At 47.4% G+C, this 20,209-nt stretch overlaps 1 protein-coding gene and 1 long non-coding RNA gene across 2 annotated transcripts; one reads left to right on the top strand and one right to left on the bottom strand.

Annotated features, from left to right (window-relative positions):
* Nucleotides 1-1,676: 1,676 nt before the first annotated feature.
* LOC137363932 (uncharacterized) lies at nucleotides 1,677-7,117 on the top strand. Its single transcript, XM_068027438.1, has 2 exons — nucleotides 1,677-2,538; nucleotides 5,249-7,117. The coding sequence occupies exon 2, from the start codon at nucleotides 6,076-6,078 to the stop codon at nucleotides 6,793-6,795; it is 720 nt and encodes a 239-aa protein (XP_067883539.1). The 5' UTR covers nucleotides 1,677-2,538; nucleotides 5,249-6,075; the 3' UTR covers nucleotides 6,796-7,117.
* Nucleotides 7,118-9,655: 2,538 nt separating this feature from the next.
* On the bottom strand, nucleotides 9,656-15,013 carry LOC137363934 (uncharacterized). The gene is made up of 3 exons (XR_010972845.1): nucleotides 14,888-15,013; nucleotides 13,764-13,896; nucleotides 9,656-10,892 (listed from the first exon to the last, which is right to left on the bottom strand). It is a non-coding gene; the product is annotated as an uncharacterized lncRNA (long non-coding RNA).
* Between the last annotated feature and the right edge of the window lie 5,196 nt (nucleotides 15,014-20,209).

The raw sequence follows: 20,209 nt of genomic DNA on the forward strand, positions 1-20,209 counted from the left end.
GACTAAATAGCTGTCAATCACAGTTCTGTGGTTATTCAGCTACTATTAACTGTTAATAGCTGCTAATCAAGACCCGCCTCGCTATTCGCGACATATATCTATCACAAGTAAGTCTTGACAGCATGGAATGATGTTGGAATCCGCCAAATATTTAAAATAAATATTTTCCTATTTTATATTCGCAGCGTTTTGCGAGGGACTGACTCTGGGTTGCTCAAGATCGGAGATGCCCCTTAAATTGACAAACAGGAAGTAAGGAATCAGAGAAATTTCCATAACGCGCCTGAAATACAGTTGGATATTTGGAGCATGGGGGCGATATTAGTTAAGAAGCCGAAGACAGAGAGTGGGGTTGAACCATTTCCTTCTAGAGTGGCGGGACATGAGCAGTGGTGTCTCCCAGGCGTTCATTATGATCACTGCTCCTTTTGATATATGCTAATGACCTAGACTTGCATAAAGATGCATATTTTCAAAGTTTGCTGCAGAGACAAAATTCGGGCAAATAGTAAACAATGATGAGGATTGCATCAGGCTTCAATTTGAAGTTGCCACCCGGGTGAAGTGGACAGACACATGGCAGATACAATTTAGTGCAGAGAGGTGTGCGATGTTGAATTGTCAAAGGCAGAAGGAGGAGAGGAGATACAAGCTAAATCGCACAATTTTGAAGGGATGGCAGGAACAGGGGGACCAGGACGCTCCCATACAGATCTTCTAAGGTGGCAGGAGAAGTTGAGAAGGTTCATTTCAAAGCATAGGACATCCTATGCGTTCTCAGTGGAAATATACGCTGCACAATAGCCAACAAGCTGCGGTACAATTTCATAATTCATTGGTTGAGCCTGGATTTAGTATTCTGTTCAGTTCTGGGCACAACATTTTGAAAAGGATGTCAAGGCCTTGGAGAGGGTGTGGAAGAGATTTACTGGGGTAATACCAGGGATTAGCAACTTAGTTAATGTGGAGAGACCAGAGAAGCTGGGGTTCTTCGCCTTCCAGCAGACAAGGTTAAGGGAAAATTGAATAGCAGTGTGAAAATGCTGAAGGCTTTTAACATTGTAGATTGGGAAGCGTTGTTTTCAGTGGCAGGATGCTTGGGAATGAGAGGAGAGAGGTTTAAGAGAATTGGCAATAGAATCAGTCGGGGAGATGTGGAGAATTCCTTTCATATAGTAACATGTTAAGGTCGGCAATGCACCACCTGGAGGGTGGTGAAAGTAGAGACTGAATCCGAAATAAATGGATATGTACTTGAAATTGAAAACACTACTTGGCCAGGGTGAAAGAGAATTGAAAGCTCTATCAATGAGCTAGTACAGGTACAATGCGTGGAATGACCTACAATTGTGCTATTTGATTCCAAGAAGTTATGATAGGTGTATAGATTGTTAGATAGATAGATAGATAGATAGATAGATAGATAGATAGATAGATAGATAGATAGATAGATAGATAGATAGATAGATAGATAGATAGATAGATAGATAGATAGATAGATAGATGGATAGATCGATCCAGAGAAAGACGAACAGACAGGCTGTGCTATTAAACGAAGTACCTTCAGCAAGGCAGATTAATTCTGGCTGAAAACATTTCTGGTTGTTTCAAATGATGAGCTGTCTGTCAACTGCACTTCTCTACTTGGTTATTGGCCACTTTAGCCACCAGTCAATATTTGTGCCTCCTTATAGTAACATCTATAAGTCACCGTGGACAGGACAGAATGATGCTGAGAACTGCCATCTGCCTAAAACATGTATATTCACATCATTTTGTAAGGGACCCGAATCTGAACTGCTCAGTATATGAGATGCCCCTTACATTGACAAACAGGAAATAAGGAACTTTTTTTTCAGAGGTGGTGTGGTTCCTAAAATACCTGATAAGTTAAAAAGGGTTGTTCTTGAGAGCGGAGGGAACTATATAGTGGTGTCTGTGAGGCGCTGGTATTAGCACCACTTCTGTTTCTGGCATATATTAGTGACCTGGACTTGGGCACAGGGGGTTATTTCAACGTTTACAGTTAACACAGCTCTCGAATATGCAGTAAACAGTGAACAGGATGGTACCAGACCCAGGATAGCACAATAAAATGAGAAGACACATGACACATTAATTTAAAGGCAGGGAAGCATGAGATGTTGAATTTCGGAAGGAGGAATGAGGTTAGTCGATAATAATCTAAATGGTATAATTTTAAAGCGTGTACAGGAAGAGAGAGAGCTGGAGGTGTACACAGACAAATCCTTGATGGTGACAGATCAAGTAGATCAAGCTGTTCATAAGCCTGGGGATCCCGAGCTTGATAAAGACAGACATCTTGTACAAAAACAAACACTTTATTCTGAACCTAACCACGGTTTAGGTCTCAGCTGCAATATTGCATCCATGCTTGTAACCGGACTTTAGGATGACTGTCATGACCTTGGAAAGGGTGTCGTGCAGATTTACTAGTCGGTACCAGGGCCGGAGGGATTTCCATTACGTTGGGAGACTGGAGAACCTGTAATAGTTTTCGTTAGAAAACAATGAAGGGTAAGGGAGATTCAATAGAAGTGTTTAAGATTATGAAGGATTTTTCAAATAAAGAGAAACTGTTTCCAGTCACAGGAGGGTCATTAACCAGAGGGTACGTCTTTAAGATAATTGGTCAAATAACCAGAGGGGGAGATGAAGGGAATGTTATTTACACTGTGAGTTGTTGTGATTTGCAATGTGCTGCCTGAAAGGGGATTGGAATCAGATTCTGCAGAAACTTTCAAAAGGGAATTGGATAAATAAGTGTAAAGTTGAATTTCTGAGGGGAAAGAGCTGAGCCCTGGGGCTAAGAGCCGATGGACCGAATGGCCTCCTTCAATGTAGGATGAAGTACGATTTTATCATTTCTAGCTGTTTGAATTGGTGAAATACCTGCCAATCACATTTCTCTATTTGGTGCTTGGACATTTTCGCTGCCAGTCAACGTTTGTGCCTCGTAATTTGGGATATTAAGTCAGAAATGAGCCCTGACAGTGCAGAAAGATGCAGGGGCGGTTACCTATTTGATATATTTAATTGCCATAATCCTAGCGTTTTGGGAGGACCCGGGCCTCTGGACTGCTGAAGACAGGAGACGCCCCTTAAATTTTCAAGTTTGAAGTAAGACGATAGAAGTATCTTCGAAAATAAACACATCACCCAGAAAATCATGTGCAAACTTACCAGAGAGAAGAGCAATGCATGCAGAGGAAATCCACGACAAAAAAGTCAGATGAAAAATGAGGAAACTGGTCTGCAATTTTCCAATGGAACGGGCGCAAGTGACACTTCAGAGAGAATACCTCATTGTAAATTTGATTACATTTTGCTCTATTCCACAAGTGCTACCAGTACCGTTGCAAATTTCATAGAGGAAGCAGAGAAAAATGTGCCACAATCCACCAAAGAGCAATGTTTGTTTGTTTTTTTAAGAGCCCTGCCGTTTTATTTCTACTCAGAATGCGGTTTCACACCAGAGCTGAGGCAGTGACATTTACAGTCAAACTGCTGCACTAATCTAAACTGGTGGGTCATGCACATTAAAGGTCATCTCGCCGAAGAACGTAGACAACAGCTCTCAGATTGGGGACCACAGGGCGGCAGGCCCTAGCAACGACAGCATGAGCCGAGCCGACAACACACAATGTCAGAGGTGTTAATATATTGTTTTCCGCCTTGCTCATTATGGTCAGGTTACAGGGCCGGGTTATCTAAGAAGCACCATTTCTGAACACTGCTGAAGATTGGACCAGCCACCATATGCAAACATCTCAACATAGTTTATACTTTGCCCCAGGCGCTGATAGTCATTGAGCTGCTTTTGGGAGTGATCAGCCTATATCTTAATAAAATAACTGAATTATTTTCCCGTGCTTCATCTTGTGGCTGATCTATTGACCTTCCTCATTTCAGTCCGGTAAAGCTGTCATTTATCTTGAATTGCTTGTGTCAGCAACGTCTTTCCTTGTTATTTCAGCAGACCATCTGCTTCCTCTTTTGACCACGAACTGTAACTAGATCAACACTGGCTTTCAACTGATATTCCATCCAGCAAGAAGAAAATAGTCCCCAGTTTGCTGAAAGCAAAGAGCTGTGTTATTTCAGTAGCTAGTAGCTACTTTATTCCTTTTATTTTTACATGGGCTCACCTCCATTTTTTGGCAGACAGTGAGTCATTTTATAGAGGAGGGACATTACAGCGAGTCTAACTCACCTCTGTGACAATACAATTCAACAAGCAGGCATACATGTTTTCTCGTGTAGATGCAAACACATTTTTAAACTGAGGAGCAGTAAATTCGGAAGAATAGCAGGATTTTCTCACCTTTTATTAGAAGGGTGGGAGCAGTTTGCGATTTTGCAAATAGTAACTTGCAAAATCTTCGTGGTTGAAATTTTTTACGAACATTAAATTAATTATAATTTATTATCTGCTTGTTCTTTCTTATGTTCTCACGCTTTAGGATGTGGGGGCCCCTCCTTGTCCTTCCAACCACATCGGCATCAGGGCAGGCGGTGGCGTAGTGCTGTGTTTCACTGGATCAGAAACCCAGAAACCCAGGGTATTGCTCTGGGGACATGGGTTCCAGTACCACCACAGCAGAAGGTGGAATTTGACTTCAGTTAATAAATTTGGAATTAAAAGCGAGTCCAATGATGGCCATGTAACCAGTGTCGATAGTTCTGAAAACCCATCTGGTTCACGAATGTCCTTCAGGGAAGGAAATTTTACCTCGTCTGGCCGACATGTGACTCCAGACGCAGAGCAATGTTGTTGACTTTTAAATGCCCTCTGAAATGGCCGAACAAGCCATTCTGTTGCATCTAACCGCTACGAAGTCAATTAAAAAGGAATGAAACTGTACAGACCACCCGGCATCGACCAAGGCAAGGGAAATGACAATGGCAAATGCAGCCCTGTCGAACCAGCAAAGTCCTCCTTGCTAATATCTGGGGGAGTGTGCCAAGGTTGGGAGAGCTGACCCAGAGACTAGTCAAGCAACAGCCTGACATACTCATTCATGGCAGACAACGTCCCAAGCGCCACCATGACCAGCCCCATTATCTCTTGCCCCACCCCCACCTCACTTGTTTATAATCTGTCACTTTTCTAATATTTGTCAGTTCCGAAGAAGGGTCACTGACCCGAAACGTTAACTCTGCTTCTCATTCCACAGATGCTGCCAGACCTGCTGAGTGATTCCAACATTTCTTGTTTTTGTTTCAGATTTCCAGCATCCGCGGTATTTAGCTTTTATGTTGTGTATGACCAGCCCCATGTCTGTCCTGTCCCAACGGCAGCACAGACCTAGCAGAGGTGGCAGCACAGTGGTATACGGGAGGGACCTGCCCTGGGAGGCCTCAACACCTCAGGGGCCCATGAAGTCACCTCGCGTCAGGTCAAACATGGGCAATGAAACCTCCTGCTAATCATCACCTACCGCCCTCCCTCAGGTGATGAGTCCGTACTCCTCCATGTTGAACATCACTTGGAGGAAGCACTGAGGGTGGCAAGGGCGCAGAACGTAATCTGGGTGGGGGACTTCAATGTCCATCACCGAGAATGGCTCGGTAGCACCACTGCTGGCCGAATCCTGAAGGACATAGCTGCCAGATTGGGTCTGCAGGTGGTAATGGAACCAACAAGAAGGAAAAACATACTTGACCTCGTCCTCACCAATCTGCCTGCCGCTGATGCATGACAGTATTGGTAGGAGTGACCACCGCACAGTCCTTGTGGAGCCGAAGCCCCGCCTTCACATTGAGGATACCATCCATCGGGTTGTGTTGCACTATAACCGTGCCAAATGGGATAGATTTCGAAAAGGTATAGCAATACAAAACTGGGCACCCATGAGGCACTGTGGGCCATCAGCAGCAGCAGAATTGTACTCAGCCACAATCTATAACCTCATGGCCTGGCATATCCCGCACTCTACCATTCCCATCAAGCCAGGAGACCAAACATGGTTCACGAGGAGGGCATGCCAGGAGCAGCATCAGGCATACCTCAAAATGAGGTGCCAACCTGGAGATGCTGCAACAGAGGATTAAATGCGTGCCAAACGGCATAAGCAGCATGCAAAATACAGAGCCAAGGGATCCCATAACCAACGGATCAGATCTAAGTTCTGCAGTCTTGCCACATCCAGCCATGAATGGTGCTGGAGAATTAAACAACTAACCGGAGGAGGTGGCTCCACAAATATCCCCATACTCAATGATGGGGCAGCCCAGCACATCAGTGTGAAAGATAAGGCTGAAGCATTTGCAACAATCTTCAGCCAGAAGTGCCGAGTTGATGCTCCATCTTGGACTCCTCCTGAAGTCCCCAGCATCACAGATGCCAGACTTCAGCCAATTCGGTTCACTCCACGTGATATCAAGAAACGACTGAAGGCACTGGATACTGCAAAGGCTTTGGGCCCTGACAATATTCCGGCAATAGTACCGAAGACCTGTGCTCCAGAACATGCCTCGTCCCTATCCAAGCTGTTCCAGTGCAGTGACAACACTGGAATCTCCCCAGCAATGTGGAAAATTGACCAGGTATGTCCTCTACACAAAACGCAGGAAAAGTCCAACCCAGCCAATTACCACCCATCAGCCTACTCTCAATCATCAGTAAAGCGATGGAAGGTATCATCAACTGTGCCTTCAAGCAGCATTTGCTTCGCAATAACCTGCTCAGTTACGCTAAGTTTGGGTTCCACCAGGGCTACTCAGCTTCTGACCTCATTACAGCCTTGGTTCAAGCATGGACAAAAGAGCTGAACTCTGGAGATGAGGTGAGAGTGACTGCCCTTGAAATCAATCACAGAATCACAGATTAATACAGTGCAGAAGAGGCCCTTCGGTCCATCAAGTCTGCACTGATGCATTAAAAACACTTGACCTGTCTACCTCATCCCATTTGCCAGCCCTTGGCCCATAGCCTTGAATGTTATGACGTGCCAAGTGCTCATCCAGGCACATTTTAAAGGATGTGAGGCAACCCGCCTCTACCACACTCCCAGGCAGTGCATTCTAGACTGTCACCACCCTCTGGGTAAAAAAAGTTCTTCTTCAAATTCCCCTTATCCCCTTACAGCTACTTCAACGAAATAAGAGGAATAAAAAAAACTTAGACTGCCTTTAACTGGAAGGAAGTCCTTTGGTTTGCCGAGGTGTCTCAAAGTCTAATAGTTGGATGCAGCTCTGAGTATTTACAGGTGAAGTTGATGATGAGTTTGTTTTTGGATAGGTGTTCAAAGAAATTCAACTCCAGGGGCTTCAGATAGGTCTCCCATCAGAATGCAGCAACAGAGGTGTCAGTTCTCACACACATTCGATGCAAAAGTCCTTTTTTTAAAAGGTGCAAGGTTTCTGCAAGCATTCAGGATATATTCAAAATTACAGGAGGCAAAGTGCCACTTCATACCAGCATTTGCTTTTGCAGAGCAGGTATTCTTCAAAGACGCAGGTAACAGTTGTCTGGTCATTCTTCTGATCTCCTGCCAGGTCCAGATGCAGATTCTAACTGTCTGCTTTTAGTCCAAAAACAGCATTTGTTAACAGTTCAAAGTGAAACTAGTTTTCCAAGCAGATCTCAAGCAGGTCATAAATTCTCTGTTGTCACAACAAAGGGTAGCTCTTAGTTCAAATCCACACTGTGGTTTCTTGAAATCACCAGGTTTCCAGTATTTGTTTACTGGTCAAAACCTGGAGCCCCTTTTTGGCCTGGCCTTTTTCTTCAAAAGCATCCATAAAGTTCAGCTATCTCCAAATGTTTCAATAGCCATGAAAACGAATTTCATTTTTAAAATAAATATTGATTCGAAGTTTTAACAAAATATGGAATCTTGTAACACGACTAAGGGGTTATTTCAACCTGACATCTATTTCCCACATCCCACTGGTCTGCAAATCGCAGCATCAATAAATTTGGGAACAGGAATAGGCCTCAAGCCTGTTCAATGTTGCAAATGTCATTGTGTAAACCAGCTTGTGAAATGCCACTCCATGTGGAAATTGACCACACACTGTGGCTGTTTTGGGTGACTTGCCTTTTTCTCTCTGAAAATTGAAACGGAAGAGAAAGTGCTCGTCACAGGAGAAGAATTTGATCTGCTTCGAAAGGAACCATTTTCTCCAAAGTGCCACATTCTTCCACTTCATTAAGGAATGAGGACCGTCATTCCTACTTCAAAATGACTATAATGATTTGGATTTCAATTCCATGCATTGCTATTCTCTCGCAATTAATCCCTCGCAATTAATTCCCCCCTCACAATTAATCCCCCCCTCGTAATTAATCCCCCCTCGCAATTAATGACCCCCTCGCAATTAATCCGCCCACGCAATTAATTCCCCGCTCGCAATTAATCTCCCCTCGCGATTAATCACGCCCCTCGCAATTTATCCCCCCTCGCAATTTATCCCCCCCCCCGCGCAATTTATTCCTCCCCTGCGCAATTTATCTCCCCCCGCAATTTATCCCGCCCCCGGAATATATTCTCCAAATCCCCCCTGCAATTGATCCTGCCACCACCCGCACCCCACCGCCCCCACACCCGGCTGCAAATTTCCCCGGGCTATTTTTCCAACCTGCATATATCCTGCCCATGAATAGACCCCACCCCCACCCCCACCATCTAAATACCACTGGTCTACAGACCCCTATTTGATATCCCCCTGTTAACTGATCCTCATCTAATACCCCTCCTGTGACCAGACTCCCATCTCAAGACTCCCATTTAAATACCCCTCCTGTGAACAGATTCCCATCTAAATACCCCTCCTGTGAACAGACCCTCATCTAAATACCCCATCTGTGAACAGTCCCTCATCTAAATACCCCCAGGGACAGACTCCCAACTAATACCCTTCCTGTGAACAATACCCCATGTAAATAGCCCCATCCTCCCTGTGAAATCTCACATCTAACCCCCATTAACGGACTGGAGAATCCCCACAACCCCCTCCCATTTTAAACCTGGAGAGTCCCCACTGCCCCCTCCGATTTTAAACTTGGAGAATCGTCCCCCCTCTCATTTTTAACGTAACTCATTTCCTTTGTGAATATTGCCCTCTAATTCTCCCCCTGCCTCCCCACTGTAAACTCCCCCCATTCTAAATACCCTCACTGTGCTGTAAAAGCCCCCCCATACTAATTCCCACCCTGTATCAACTCCCTCATAGCAGACCACCGCCCCCCCCCCCCCCCCCGCCGCCCCCGTGTAATTCCCACCTGCATCACTTTCCTGGGTTTGGCTCAGTCTCCCGAAAGTCTTTCATTCACTTTAATTCCTGATCTGGATAAGCCACTGGAATTCCATCAACTGGCTCCCAAACCCCCCGGCACCTTTAACTTATGTCTGAACAAACACAGGGCCGGGCGTAGCGCAAGGGCCCCCAGAGACTAACTGGCATTCTGAGATTTTAACACACAGGAAGATACCAGCCTCAGACACTCCCCTAGCTGCAGAAAGGTGTTTCACCTGTTCTCCCCATCGGCTTCAGGGAATCAAACAGAGGGAGACACACACACACTGACTGGCACAGGGATGGAAGGAGGCTATTCAGCCCTTTGAGCCTGTCCCACCAATGTTAGATCATGGCTGATCTGTCCCTCTCCCCATTGAGCCACAAGGAGACAGGCAGAGACAGTCAGGGAGCGGATACACAGAGGCAAAGAAACACTGGGCTTGACATGGACTAGGTGCCAATGGTGCAAACCAGGGTTGTTCGGGTGGTTGTGAATCGGCTGTCCGTTCAGCATCTATCCGTTGTTTTAACCTCAATGGGAGCAAAACTGGGCAGAGATGGAAAGCAGGATCCCGCTTCACAATCGTCCTGTACAACACCAAGGCAGCGAGTTCAAATCCACCCCCAGACAGAGGGACAGAAACACAGAAAAGAGATCCCGGGATTAGGACAGAACAAAGAGAGGGAAATAAATGGAAAGGGAGATGGAGAATGACATGCAGGGAGTCCGGAACCAGTGAGAGAGAAACTGAGAACAGAGGGCAGAAATACCATGAAGGGCAGAGAGAGAGAAATGGAGACATACACAGAGAGAGAGAGCTGGAGGTGTACAGAGAGAATGCAGCAGTGATGTAGATATTGAGAAAGATCCCAGACAAAGAGAAAGATGCAGAGACAGAAAGATTTGGAGGTGCACAGATACAAAGTAAGATGTGTTTGCAGAATAGAGGGGTGTCCCAGGACAGGGGGGAGGGAAATGCAGATATAATCTTGCAGGAAAGCAGGATCAGAGATGGAAAGATTCAGGGATTTGGAAGTGACTGAGAGAAGAAATGCACAGAGAGAGAGAGACAGATAAAGATGCAAAGAGTCGCAAAAAGAGTGACAATGGAAACCTGCGAGACTCTAGAGAGAGGCAGAGATAGAAATGATGTTGAGAGATACAGAGATAGGGATTTAAAGATGTGAAGAAACAGAGCTCGGAACAAGGAGGAAGGTGCAGGGAACAAGTTGCAGCAAGAGATGGAGAGAGGGAGATCTACGGGATTGCATTGACTGTTCTGGAGCAGCGCTTCCCAAACAATTTCCTTCGGAGAGCCCTCCAGCCCCCTCCCTTGTGGTAAAAAAAAATCCACAGACCCCGGAAAACACAAAATCAAAATAGTGCGGATGTTGGAAATCTGAAATAAAAACTGTGTCGGAAATATTGAGCATTTCCAGCACTTTGTTTTTCTATCAGCCCCGAAATCACACAGTCCTTTCTGTATCTAGAAATGAATTTGACAATGACACATATATATTTATTATTATTTTCCTCTCTGGTTAAAGCTCTTGTCTGAGAATTCCATGTAGCCAAAAGATTCTCCCTCGGCATCATCACAACTGCAGCTTCCGAAAAGATTCTCCTTGGGAAAAAGAGAAATAAAATTGATTCAAACAAAGCAAAGCATTTATGAGCAGAAATAAAACACGGCAAGAGCCCAGGGCTCTTTCTCTGACTCTCTGACAGAAAACAATCTCTCAGTGAATCCCCGTCTTGCAAATACATCCCCCGACATAGACAGAGACTGGGAAGTGTGGATGTGTTTACCCTGTCATTTCCTTCTGTCTCTCTCTCTCTCTCTCTCTCTCTCGCGATTTCTCTGTGTCTCTCGACATCTGTTTCTGCCTCATTGTAAAAACACACAAAGACTGGTGACCCACATCCTCTCTCCTGCAGCAGGATAAAGAGAGAAATACACATTCCCATCCTAGAAAATTTGAATTCAAATGCTCCCCAGGTGTTTCATTTCACTGTCAAATTCAGTCCACAGCCTGAAACACCAGCATTATTTGCGAATGAGAACAAGCCATTACAAACCTTCCCATTTCAGCCATTTCATTGCTGATTCACAGAAGTATTTGACACTCAATGAATTTATTGTAAAGTGGTCATCAACGTTGCAATGTTGGAAATGCTGCGGGGCATTGATGCACATTTCATTTCACCCTTAAATTCACGGCACTGCCCAAAACACCAGCAATATTCGGGAATTATACTGGCTTCAAGCTCAGGACTTCAATTCCAGGCCTTCAGGAGAGCTTTACGCGCAATGAATTCACTTCTAAAATTCAGTCAATGTTACAATGCAGGGAATTCTGCAGGCAAGCTGTGCACAGCAAGATCCCAGCAATGGTGACACTGCAACATTCAGTTTACCACATTTTGAGTGGAGTTCTCTCTTTCCCTCGCTCTGTCTGTATCCATCTTTCTCTTGCCTTCCCTCTCTCACTCACACTCCACCTATCTCTCTCTCTCTCTCTCTCTGCATTTAACCTGCAACCTCCAGCTGTCTCTCACTCTCCCACTTCTCCTCTCCACCTGTTTCTGCCTCAGTATTGCAATGTTGGAATTCATGCAGGGAATGTATGCACAGCAGGATCCCACAATGTGATCATAGCCAGATATCCCATCACAGTCCTTAGAAAATGCTAAACTCCATCTTTAAACTTTTCACAAGCCTTTATACAGCTTCACGTTCAGCTCTTGTAATTATTGGCCCTCGGGAGCAGTTGACAATCAATGAATTAATTTTGAAAGTGGTCCTCACTGTTGCAAGCAGGAAACCTGCAGGCAATTTGTACACAGCAAGATCCCACAGACAGCAATATGATAACATGCAGATAATCTGTTTTTAGTGCTGTACGTTTAGAGATCCCAGAGAGAGGAACATTCCTGCAGTTTGAAAATCACAAACACCCCTCTCCCTGTCTTTCTCCTGCTCCCTCCCCCACATCCCATCCACATCTGTTTCTTTTTCTCTCGATCTGGGATTTAATCTGGATTGAAACGTCCTCTGAAGTCTTTCTGTCACCGTTTAAAATAACCACACGTCACATTGTGACTCCTATTGATTAATGGTTAAAATAGAGAAAGTGCGGGGGGAGAGAAAAGCAGAGGAAGAGGGAGAGAAAACCGGGAAATCCACACTCAGACCCTCAGGAAGCTGAATTTTAAAGTGTCCTCATTGTTGTCATGTAGGAAATGCTGCAGGGCACTAAATGCACAGCAAGATCCCACAAGCAGCAGTGTGATAACAGCCAGATTTCAGTCCCCAGAAAGGGGGAAACGAGCTCTTTAAACTGGGAACAAGCCATTGGTGCACAGCAAGATCCCACAAGCAGCAGTGTGATAACAGCGTGCTACCCCTCTCTCCCCCTCTGATTCCCTCCATGTTTCCCGCACTCTCCTGCCTCTCTCTCACTCCTGTTACTCTCATTCAGAGAGACAGCAAAATCCCAGTTTGCCAAGGTTTTGAGTGGATTTCTCTCTCTCTCTCTTTCTCCCTGTCTTTCTCCAACTTTCTTTGCCTTCCCTCCCTCACTCACCCTCCCCCTATCTCTCTCTCTCTCTCTCTCTCTCTGTACTTAACCTGCCACCTCCAGCTGTTTCTCTCTCGCCCTCCTTTTCTCTCCATCTGTTTCTGCCTCAGTGTTGTAATGTAGGAATTGATGCAGGGAATGTATGCACAGCAGGATCCCACAATGTGATCATAGCCAGATATCCCATCACAGTCCTCAGAAAATGCTAAACTCCTTCTTTAAACTTCTAACAAGCCTTTATACAGCTTCACATTCAGCTCTTGTAATTGTTGTAAAATTCTTGTACAAGCACAGAGAAATCCATACTCAGACCCTCAGGAAGCTGAATTTCAAAGTGTCCTCACTGCTGTCATGTAGGAAATGCTGCAGGGCGCGAGATGCACAGCAAGATCCCACAAGCAGCAATGTGACAATAGCCAGATTTCAGTCCCCAGAAAAGGCGAAACTCCCTCTTTAAACTGGGAATGAGCTGCTGATTCTGTCTCACCATTTCAAATAATGACAAATCACATTGCTGTGTGTGGTATGTTTTTTATTTATTAAAGGTTTAAATGGAGAAGGCGAGTGTGAAATGGAGACAGAGAAGAGAAAGCATGGGGGGAGATAGAGACACAGGGAAAGAATGTGGAGACAGAGAGAAAGCTAACCTCAGAACTACAGTAAAATGAATGAAAATGGGCACCGTGCATCTTAGTTAACTGTTAGCTTCATAGCATTGCCCAAAACAGCAGCAAATCTCACAGACAGGGCTGGAAGGAGCAAGTGGCAAATGGGACTCCCTCCTGGGGCTGCTCCTTTAACCCCAGGCTTTCAACCTGTTTAAAACACCAGGGCCCAAATCCGACAGAAACTAGTTTAACCCAGGGCCCCAGAGAGGAAATTAAACCTCGGGCTAATAAACAGACACAACTCACGTGGGCCCTTTGGGTGCAGCCTGTGGACAAGGCCTCAGTCCGTCCCCTCTGCAGGAAGCTCCTGTCCAAAGATCCCTCTTTCCAAACTTCCCCTCTTTTCATCCTCACGATGCAGTTTCCAGAATGAAAATTCCTGAAGGCAAGAGGGAGAGAGAGAGATAATTGATTAAAATACATGGTTAAACAAAATTGCATAGCAAGAGCCCAGGAATTGCCCTCAGTTACACAGATAATCTCTCAGAAACATCCAAATACAAAAATCACAGTTAATAAAGCAGAGGCTAAAAGTGTTCAGACAGTTCCCTCCACCAGTGCGTATCTGTGTGTCTGTGTCTCTTTATCTCTCTCTGTATCTCTCTCTCTCTCTGTTCATATCTCAGTCGCCCCTGTATCCATCTCTCTTGCGCTCTCTCTCTCTGTCCATATCGGGTTTTTTCTCTCTATTTCATATCTAATCTTTATTGAAATAAGCTATGAAATATTTCTGTCTCACCATTTAAAACAACAACAAATCATATTGCAGTGTGTGGTGTGTTTTTAACTATTAAAGGTTGAGATAGACAGAGGGAAAGAAAGCTGGAGAGAGACAGAGAGAGAAATCCAAACTCAGAACATCAGTAAAATGAATTGAAATGGACTCCGTCCATCTTATTAAACAGTAAAGCTTCAGAACATTGCCCAAAGCACAGATTATTCTAGAATTATAACAAGCCTTTACAAACTCTCTCATTTATGACTTAATTCCTCGCTTTTGAAGCTCAATGAGTTAATTTTTCAAGTGGTCATCACTGTTGCAATGTTCGAAAAGCTGCAGGCCATTGGTGCACAGCAAGATCCAACAAGCAGCAGTGTGATAACTGCCGGCTCCCCCTCCTCACCCCCTCTGATTCCCTCCATGTTTCCCTCACTCTTCTGCATCTCTCTCTCTCCTGTTACTCTCATTCAGAGAGACAGATGGAGAGAAAGAGAGAGAGAAATTCCCGACACTGCCCAAAACACCAACATTATTCGGGAATTATAACAAGCCTTTAGACAGCTTCACCTTTCAGATGTTTAATTTAGTCTTGCGAGCTGGGCCCCAGAGAGGAAATGAAACCTCGGGCGAATAAACAGACACAACTCACGTGGGCCCTTTGGGTGCAGCCTGTGGACAAGGCCTCAGTCCGTCCCCTCTGCAGGAAGCTCCTGTCCAAGGATTCCTCGTCCCAGTCTTTCCCTCTTTTCACCTTCACGATGCAGTTTTCAGAATGAAAATTCCTCAGGGGAAAGAAGGAGAAAAAATAGGATTAAAATACAAAGCAAGGACATTTTTAAACAAAATAGCACAGCAAGAGCCCAGGGTTTCCTCTCTCAGTTACACAGACAATCAACAATATTCAAATACAATCAAATCACAGTTATAAACCAGATTGAGACAGAGAGAGCACACACACAGATACACACAGAGACACACACACTGAACCAGACTGGGGAATGTGTCCACACTCTCCAGAGAGAGAGTGAAAGTTGGGTTTTGTCATTCGAACTGGGAGTTTCCTACCCAGTTATATCCTGAGTGAGCTGTTTACAAACTCCACCCCTTGAGCCTCTGACATGTCGGGCTGTCTCTCAATCTCCTGCCTCTAGGGCCTGTCCATTGATATGTTAATCCCAGGACAGGACCTTCCTGACTCTTCCAGTCCATTGATATGTTAATCCCAGGACAGGACCTTCCTGACTCTTCCAGTCCATTGATATGTTAATCCCAGGACAGCAATGCTTTAACCATTTCTTGGTTAATTTTAAACCTTTATTTCTTTCCCAGCAGTTTGAAAATATTAAACACTGATCCAACACTCCCCCCTAAAACCCTCACATTAAACCTGCAATACAGGAGTGGGCAGATAATGGGGATTATTACTGAGGTTGTGTTTGGGGATTTTTACTTACATCAGTGTGGAATGTAAAATCTGTGTGTGTCCCCGTCTCTCTGTGTCCCTGTGTCTGGGTGTCTCTGTGTGTGTGTCTCTGTGTGTGTGTGTGTCTCTCTCTGTCTCTCTCTCTCTCTGTGTCTCTCTGTGTGTCTCTCTCTGTGTGTCTCTCTCTGTGTCTCTCTGTGTCTCTCTCTCTCTGTGTCTCTGTGTGTGATGTGTGTGTCTGCATGTTTTTGTGTGTGTGTGAGAGAGAGTATCAGGGTCACCTTTCTCCATCTCTATCTCTCCTTCTCTCTCTGTTTCTCCATCTCTCTCTGTCTCTCCCTTTATCTCAGTCAGCCTCTCTCACAGAAAGATAGAAAATAGGAGCAGGAGTAGGCCATTCGGCCCCTCGGGCCTGCTCCGCCCTTCAAAAAAGATCATGGCCAATGGTCTAATTCAGTACCCTGTTCCCGCTTTCTCCCCCTCGCCCTTGATCCCTTTGACACTGTGCGGGCGGCACAGTGGCGCAGTGGTTAGCACCGCAGCCTCACCACTCCAGCGACCCGGGTTCAATTCTGGGTACTGCCTGTGTGGAGTTTACAAATTCTCCCTGTGACTGCGTGGGTTTCCTCCCACATGCCAAAGACTTGCAGGTTGATAGGTCAATTGGCCATTATAAATTGTCCCTAGTACAGGTAGGTGGTCGGGAAATATAGGGACAGGTGGGGATGTGGTAGGAGTAATGATGTTTAAGAGGCATCTTGACAAATACATAAATAGGATGAGAATAGAGGGATAGGGTCCCCGGAAGTGCAGAAGGTTTTAGTTTAGACAGGCATCAAGATCAGCGCAGGCTTGGAGGGCCGAATGGCCTGTTCCTGTGCTGTACTGTTCTTTGTTCTCGCCTTCTATCTCTGTCTCTCTCTATTTCCCTCCATCCTGTCTTTCCCTCTCTGTCACTCCCTCTCTCTCCCCTTCTCTCTCTGTCTTTCTCTCTGTCCCTCCATCTGTCTTTTCCTCTCTGTCACTCCCTCTTTCTCCTTCTATCTCTCTCTCCCTCTTTCTTTATCCCTCCCTCTCTGTCCCATTCTCTCCTTCCATTTCTGTCTCTCTCTGTCCCTCCCTCTCCTTCTATCGCTATCTCTCTCTGTCCGTCCATCTGTCTTTCCCTCTCTGTCCCTCTCTCCTTCTATCTCTGTCTCTCCCTGTCCGTCCATCTGTCTTTCCCTCTCTGTCCCTCCCTCTCTCTCCTTCTATCTCTGTCTCTCTGTCTCTGTCTCTCCCTCTATCACTGGCTCTTCCTCTATCCTTGTCTCTGTCTCTCCCTCTCTATCTCTGTCTCTGTCTCTACCCCATCTCTGACTCTCATTGTCTTTCACTATCAATGTCCCTGTCTCTCCCTCTCTCTGTCTGTCTCTCTCTCCCTCTCTCACTCTCTGCCTCTCCTCTCTCCACTACTGCCTCTCCCTCTCTGTCTTTCCCTTTCTCTCTCTTTCCCTGTCTCGCCCTCTCCCTCCCTCTCTTTATCTCCATGTCTTTCTCTCCCTCTTGCTTTCTCTGCCTGTCTGTGACTGTTTGTGTCTCTCTCACACCATCTCTCTCTCTCTCTCTCTCTCTCTCCCCCTCCATTTTATACATAGAATCAGATCTCCCTCCATTTTATATGTAGATGGTGAGCTGCCTCCATTTGTTCTATGACCGCAATTGTTGACAACGCGATCGGTAGGTGGCGCTGTTTTGGCACATGCGCAGATGTAGCATGTGCCACGAAAACGTCATAGCCAGCGACTGTTGCTGCTGCCAGGACCAAAGATGGCGCTATTCAAAAAATCACAGAGATGAAACCTAACAAACACGTGGCAGAATACAATGGCCGGAGTGAGAGAGTGGAGCGGGCCGGGGAGATCAGCGCGGGGGCCGGGGAGATCAGCGCGGGGGCCGGGAAAGGCAGCACGGGGGCCGGGGAGATCAGCGCGGGGGCCGGGAAAGGCAGCACGGGGTCCGTGGAGAGCAGCGCGGGGGGCCGGGGAGATCAGCGCGGGGGCCGGGAAAGGCAGCGCGGGGGCCGGGGAGATCAGCGCGGGGGCCGGGAAAGGCAGCACGGGGGCCGTGGAGAGCAGCGCGGGGGCCGGGGAGAGCAGCGCGGGGGCCGGGGAGATCAGCGCGGGGGCCGGGAAAGGCAGCACGGGGGCCGGGGAGATCAGCGCGGGGGCCGGGAAAGGCAGCACGGGGGCCGGGGAGATCAGCGCGGGGGCCGGGAAAGGCAGCACGGGGGCCGTGGAGAGCAGCGCGGGGGCCGGGGAGATCAGCGCGGGGGCCGGGAAAGGCAGCACGGGGGCCGGGGAGATCAGCGCGGGGGCCGGGAAAGGCAGCACGGGGGCCGTGGAGAGCAGCGCGGGGGCCGGGGAGAGCAGCGCGGGGGCCGGGGAGAGCAGCGCGAGGGCCGGGAAAGGCAGCGCGGGGGCCGGGGAGATCAGCGCGGGGGCCGGGAAAGGCAGCACGGGGGCCGGGGAGATCAGCGCGGGGGCCGGGAAAGGCAGCACGGGGGCCGTGGAGAGCAGCGCGGGGGCCGGGGAGAGCAGCGCGGGGGCCGGGGAGAGCAGCGCGAGGGCCGGGAAAGGCAGCACGGGGGCCGTGGAGAGCAGCGCGGGGGCCGGGGAGAGCAGCGCGGGGGCCGGGGAGAGCAGCGCGGGGAGACCAGCGGTAGCGGTGCCGGGGAGGGGGGGGGGGAGAAAGAGGGAGAGGGAGGGGGGAGAAAGAGGGAGAGGGAGGGGGGGAGAAAGAGGGAGAGGGAGGGGGGGAGAAAGAGGGAGGGGGGAGGGAGAGGGAGGGGGGGAGAAAGAGGGAGAGGGAGGGGGGAGAAAGAGGGAGAGGGGGAGGGGGGGAGGGGGAGAAAGCGGGAGGGGGGGTGAAAGAGGGAGAGGGAGGGGTAAGGAAGGGGGAGGGGGAGAGCTGGGGGGAGAGGGAGGAAGGGGAGAGAGTGGGACGGGGAGCAGCGGAACGGAAGAGGAGTGCAGCAAAAGACTTACTGGCCAGTCCCTGGACCCGGTGACACCAAGGTCTTCGCACGCTCGCTCCCCGCGGCTCTCTACGGCCTCTCGCTTCCGGCCCTCTCCATTCAGCCGTTCCCTCCAGCTGCGGATGCGCAATCCAGTTGCTTTCTCCCCTACCCAGTTGCTTTCTCTAAATCTCCTCAGTACTTCAGGCATTGCAACTGTTTGGTCCCTGCATTTTGCATGCTCCCTCTCCCCACCCCTCCCTGCTCTCCCCACCCCTCCCCCTCTTCACCCACCCCTCCCTATGCCCCCCCCACCATAGTTGAATATCTGAAGTGCAGTTGCAAAGTCGGGGAAATAGCATGCAAAACAAAACCTCAACAATTCTGGGTTTAATTATTGAAAAGCTTTATTAAGTTCATTAAGTATCTGAGGAACTGCTGTGCATGGATACATGAGTGTTGTGTCCAGCATTCCCGTTAGACAGACAGGCCGATTCTCTGCTATGCACAGCTGAAGAGATTGTTCCTGGAGAGCCTTGTGGTGAATAAAAGCTTGGCTCTCTATTCCACTACTGTATTGTCCATGTGAAGAAGGCAAAGTCACAAGAGTCTGAGCTCAATCTATTCTTGGTGAATGTTCCCCAAGTGCATCCCAATGTTCATTCCCAATTCATCCATAAATGCAATGTTCCTTTTCACATCGTGATGAGCTCCGCAGCATGATCCAGTTGCCTTCGTTGCTTAAATGCTAACCGTAAGTCTCGAGGATTGTTTTCTCGACGGCATGTTTTACATGAAAACAAGAAAAGCAAATCAGAGTCAGAGCTTGCCTCCCTCCATCCACTGAAATTACTGTTGCGCACACCTTTTTAAGTTCTGCAGTGAAGGCACCAATTGATAACGTCGCCAATGAAGCACTTATTACCCACCTCAGATGCAGGAATCATCACATCCTTGCGTCATCTCCTGCACTGCCTCCTTTGCTTGAATGCCGTCCTTAAGTGTCAAGGATTGTTTTCTCAAGGGCACGTTTTACATGAAAGAAAATAAGGAAAGAACATCAGTGTCAGAGCTTCCCTCCCTCCAATGAAATTACTGTTGAGCATGCTTTGTGTTCTGCGGTAAAGGCATGTACTGATAACACCGCCAATGAATCACTTAGTACCCACCTCAGCTGCAGGAGGCAGGATGATGTTACTGCCCCTATCTCGTGATGGTTCAATGCTGCCCTCAGGGAAAACATAAATGATGTGAGGGTGCTGGAAAAGAATCACATTTCTTTTGGGCTATGAACATAAAGCTGGCCATTTAGCCCAGCAGTTCCCTGCCAGTGGTTATGTTACTCGTGCGTCTTTCCATCCATTCCCATTTAATCCTGCCTACTACTATCACCAGTTGTGTTCACAGCAAGAGCATTCACATTTCTGCTACCACTGGACAAGGCATGCTTGTTTCTTTTAGTGCTCAGTCTCTTCTTGCTGAATGTTCCCCAAGTGCTTGACCCCTTTGGACGCCCTCTCTGCTTGACAGGCAGCAACTGGCAATTGCGGAGT

This window comes from Heterodontus francisci, unplaced genomic scaffold (assembly GCF_036365525.1).
Source record: "Heterodontus francisci isolate sHetFra1 unplaced genomic scaffold, sHetFra1.hap1 HAP1_SCAFFOLD_534, whole genome shotgun sequence".
Lineage (NCBI taxonomy): Eukaryota > Metazoa > Chordata > Chondrichthyes > Heterodontiformes > Heterodontidae > Heterodontus > Heterodontus francisci.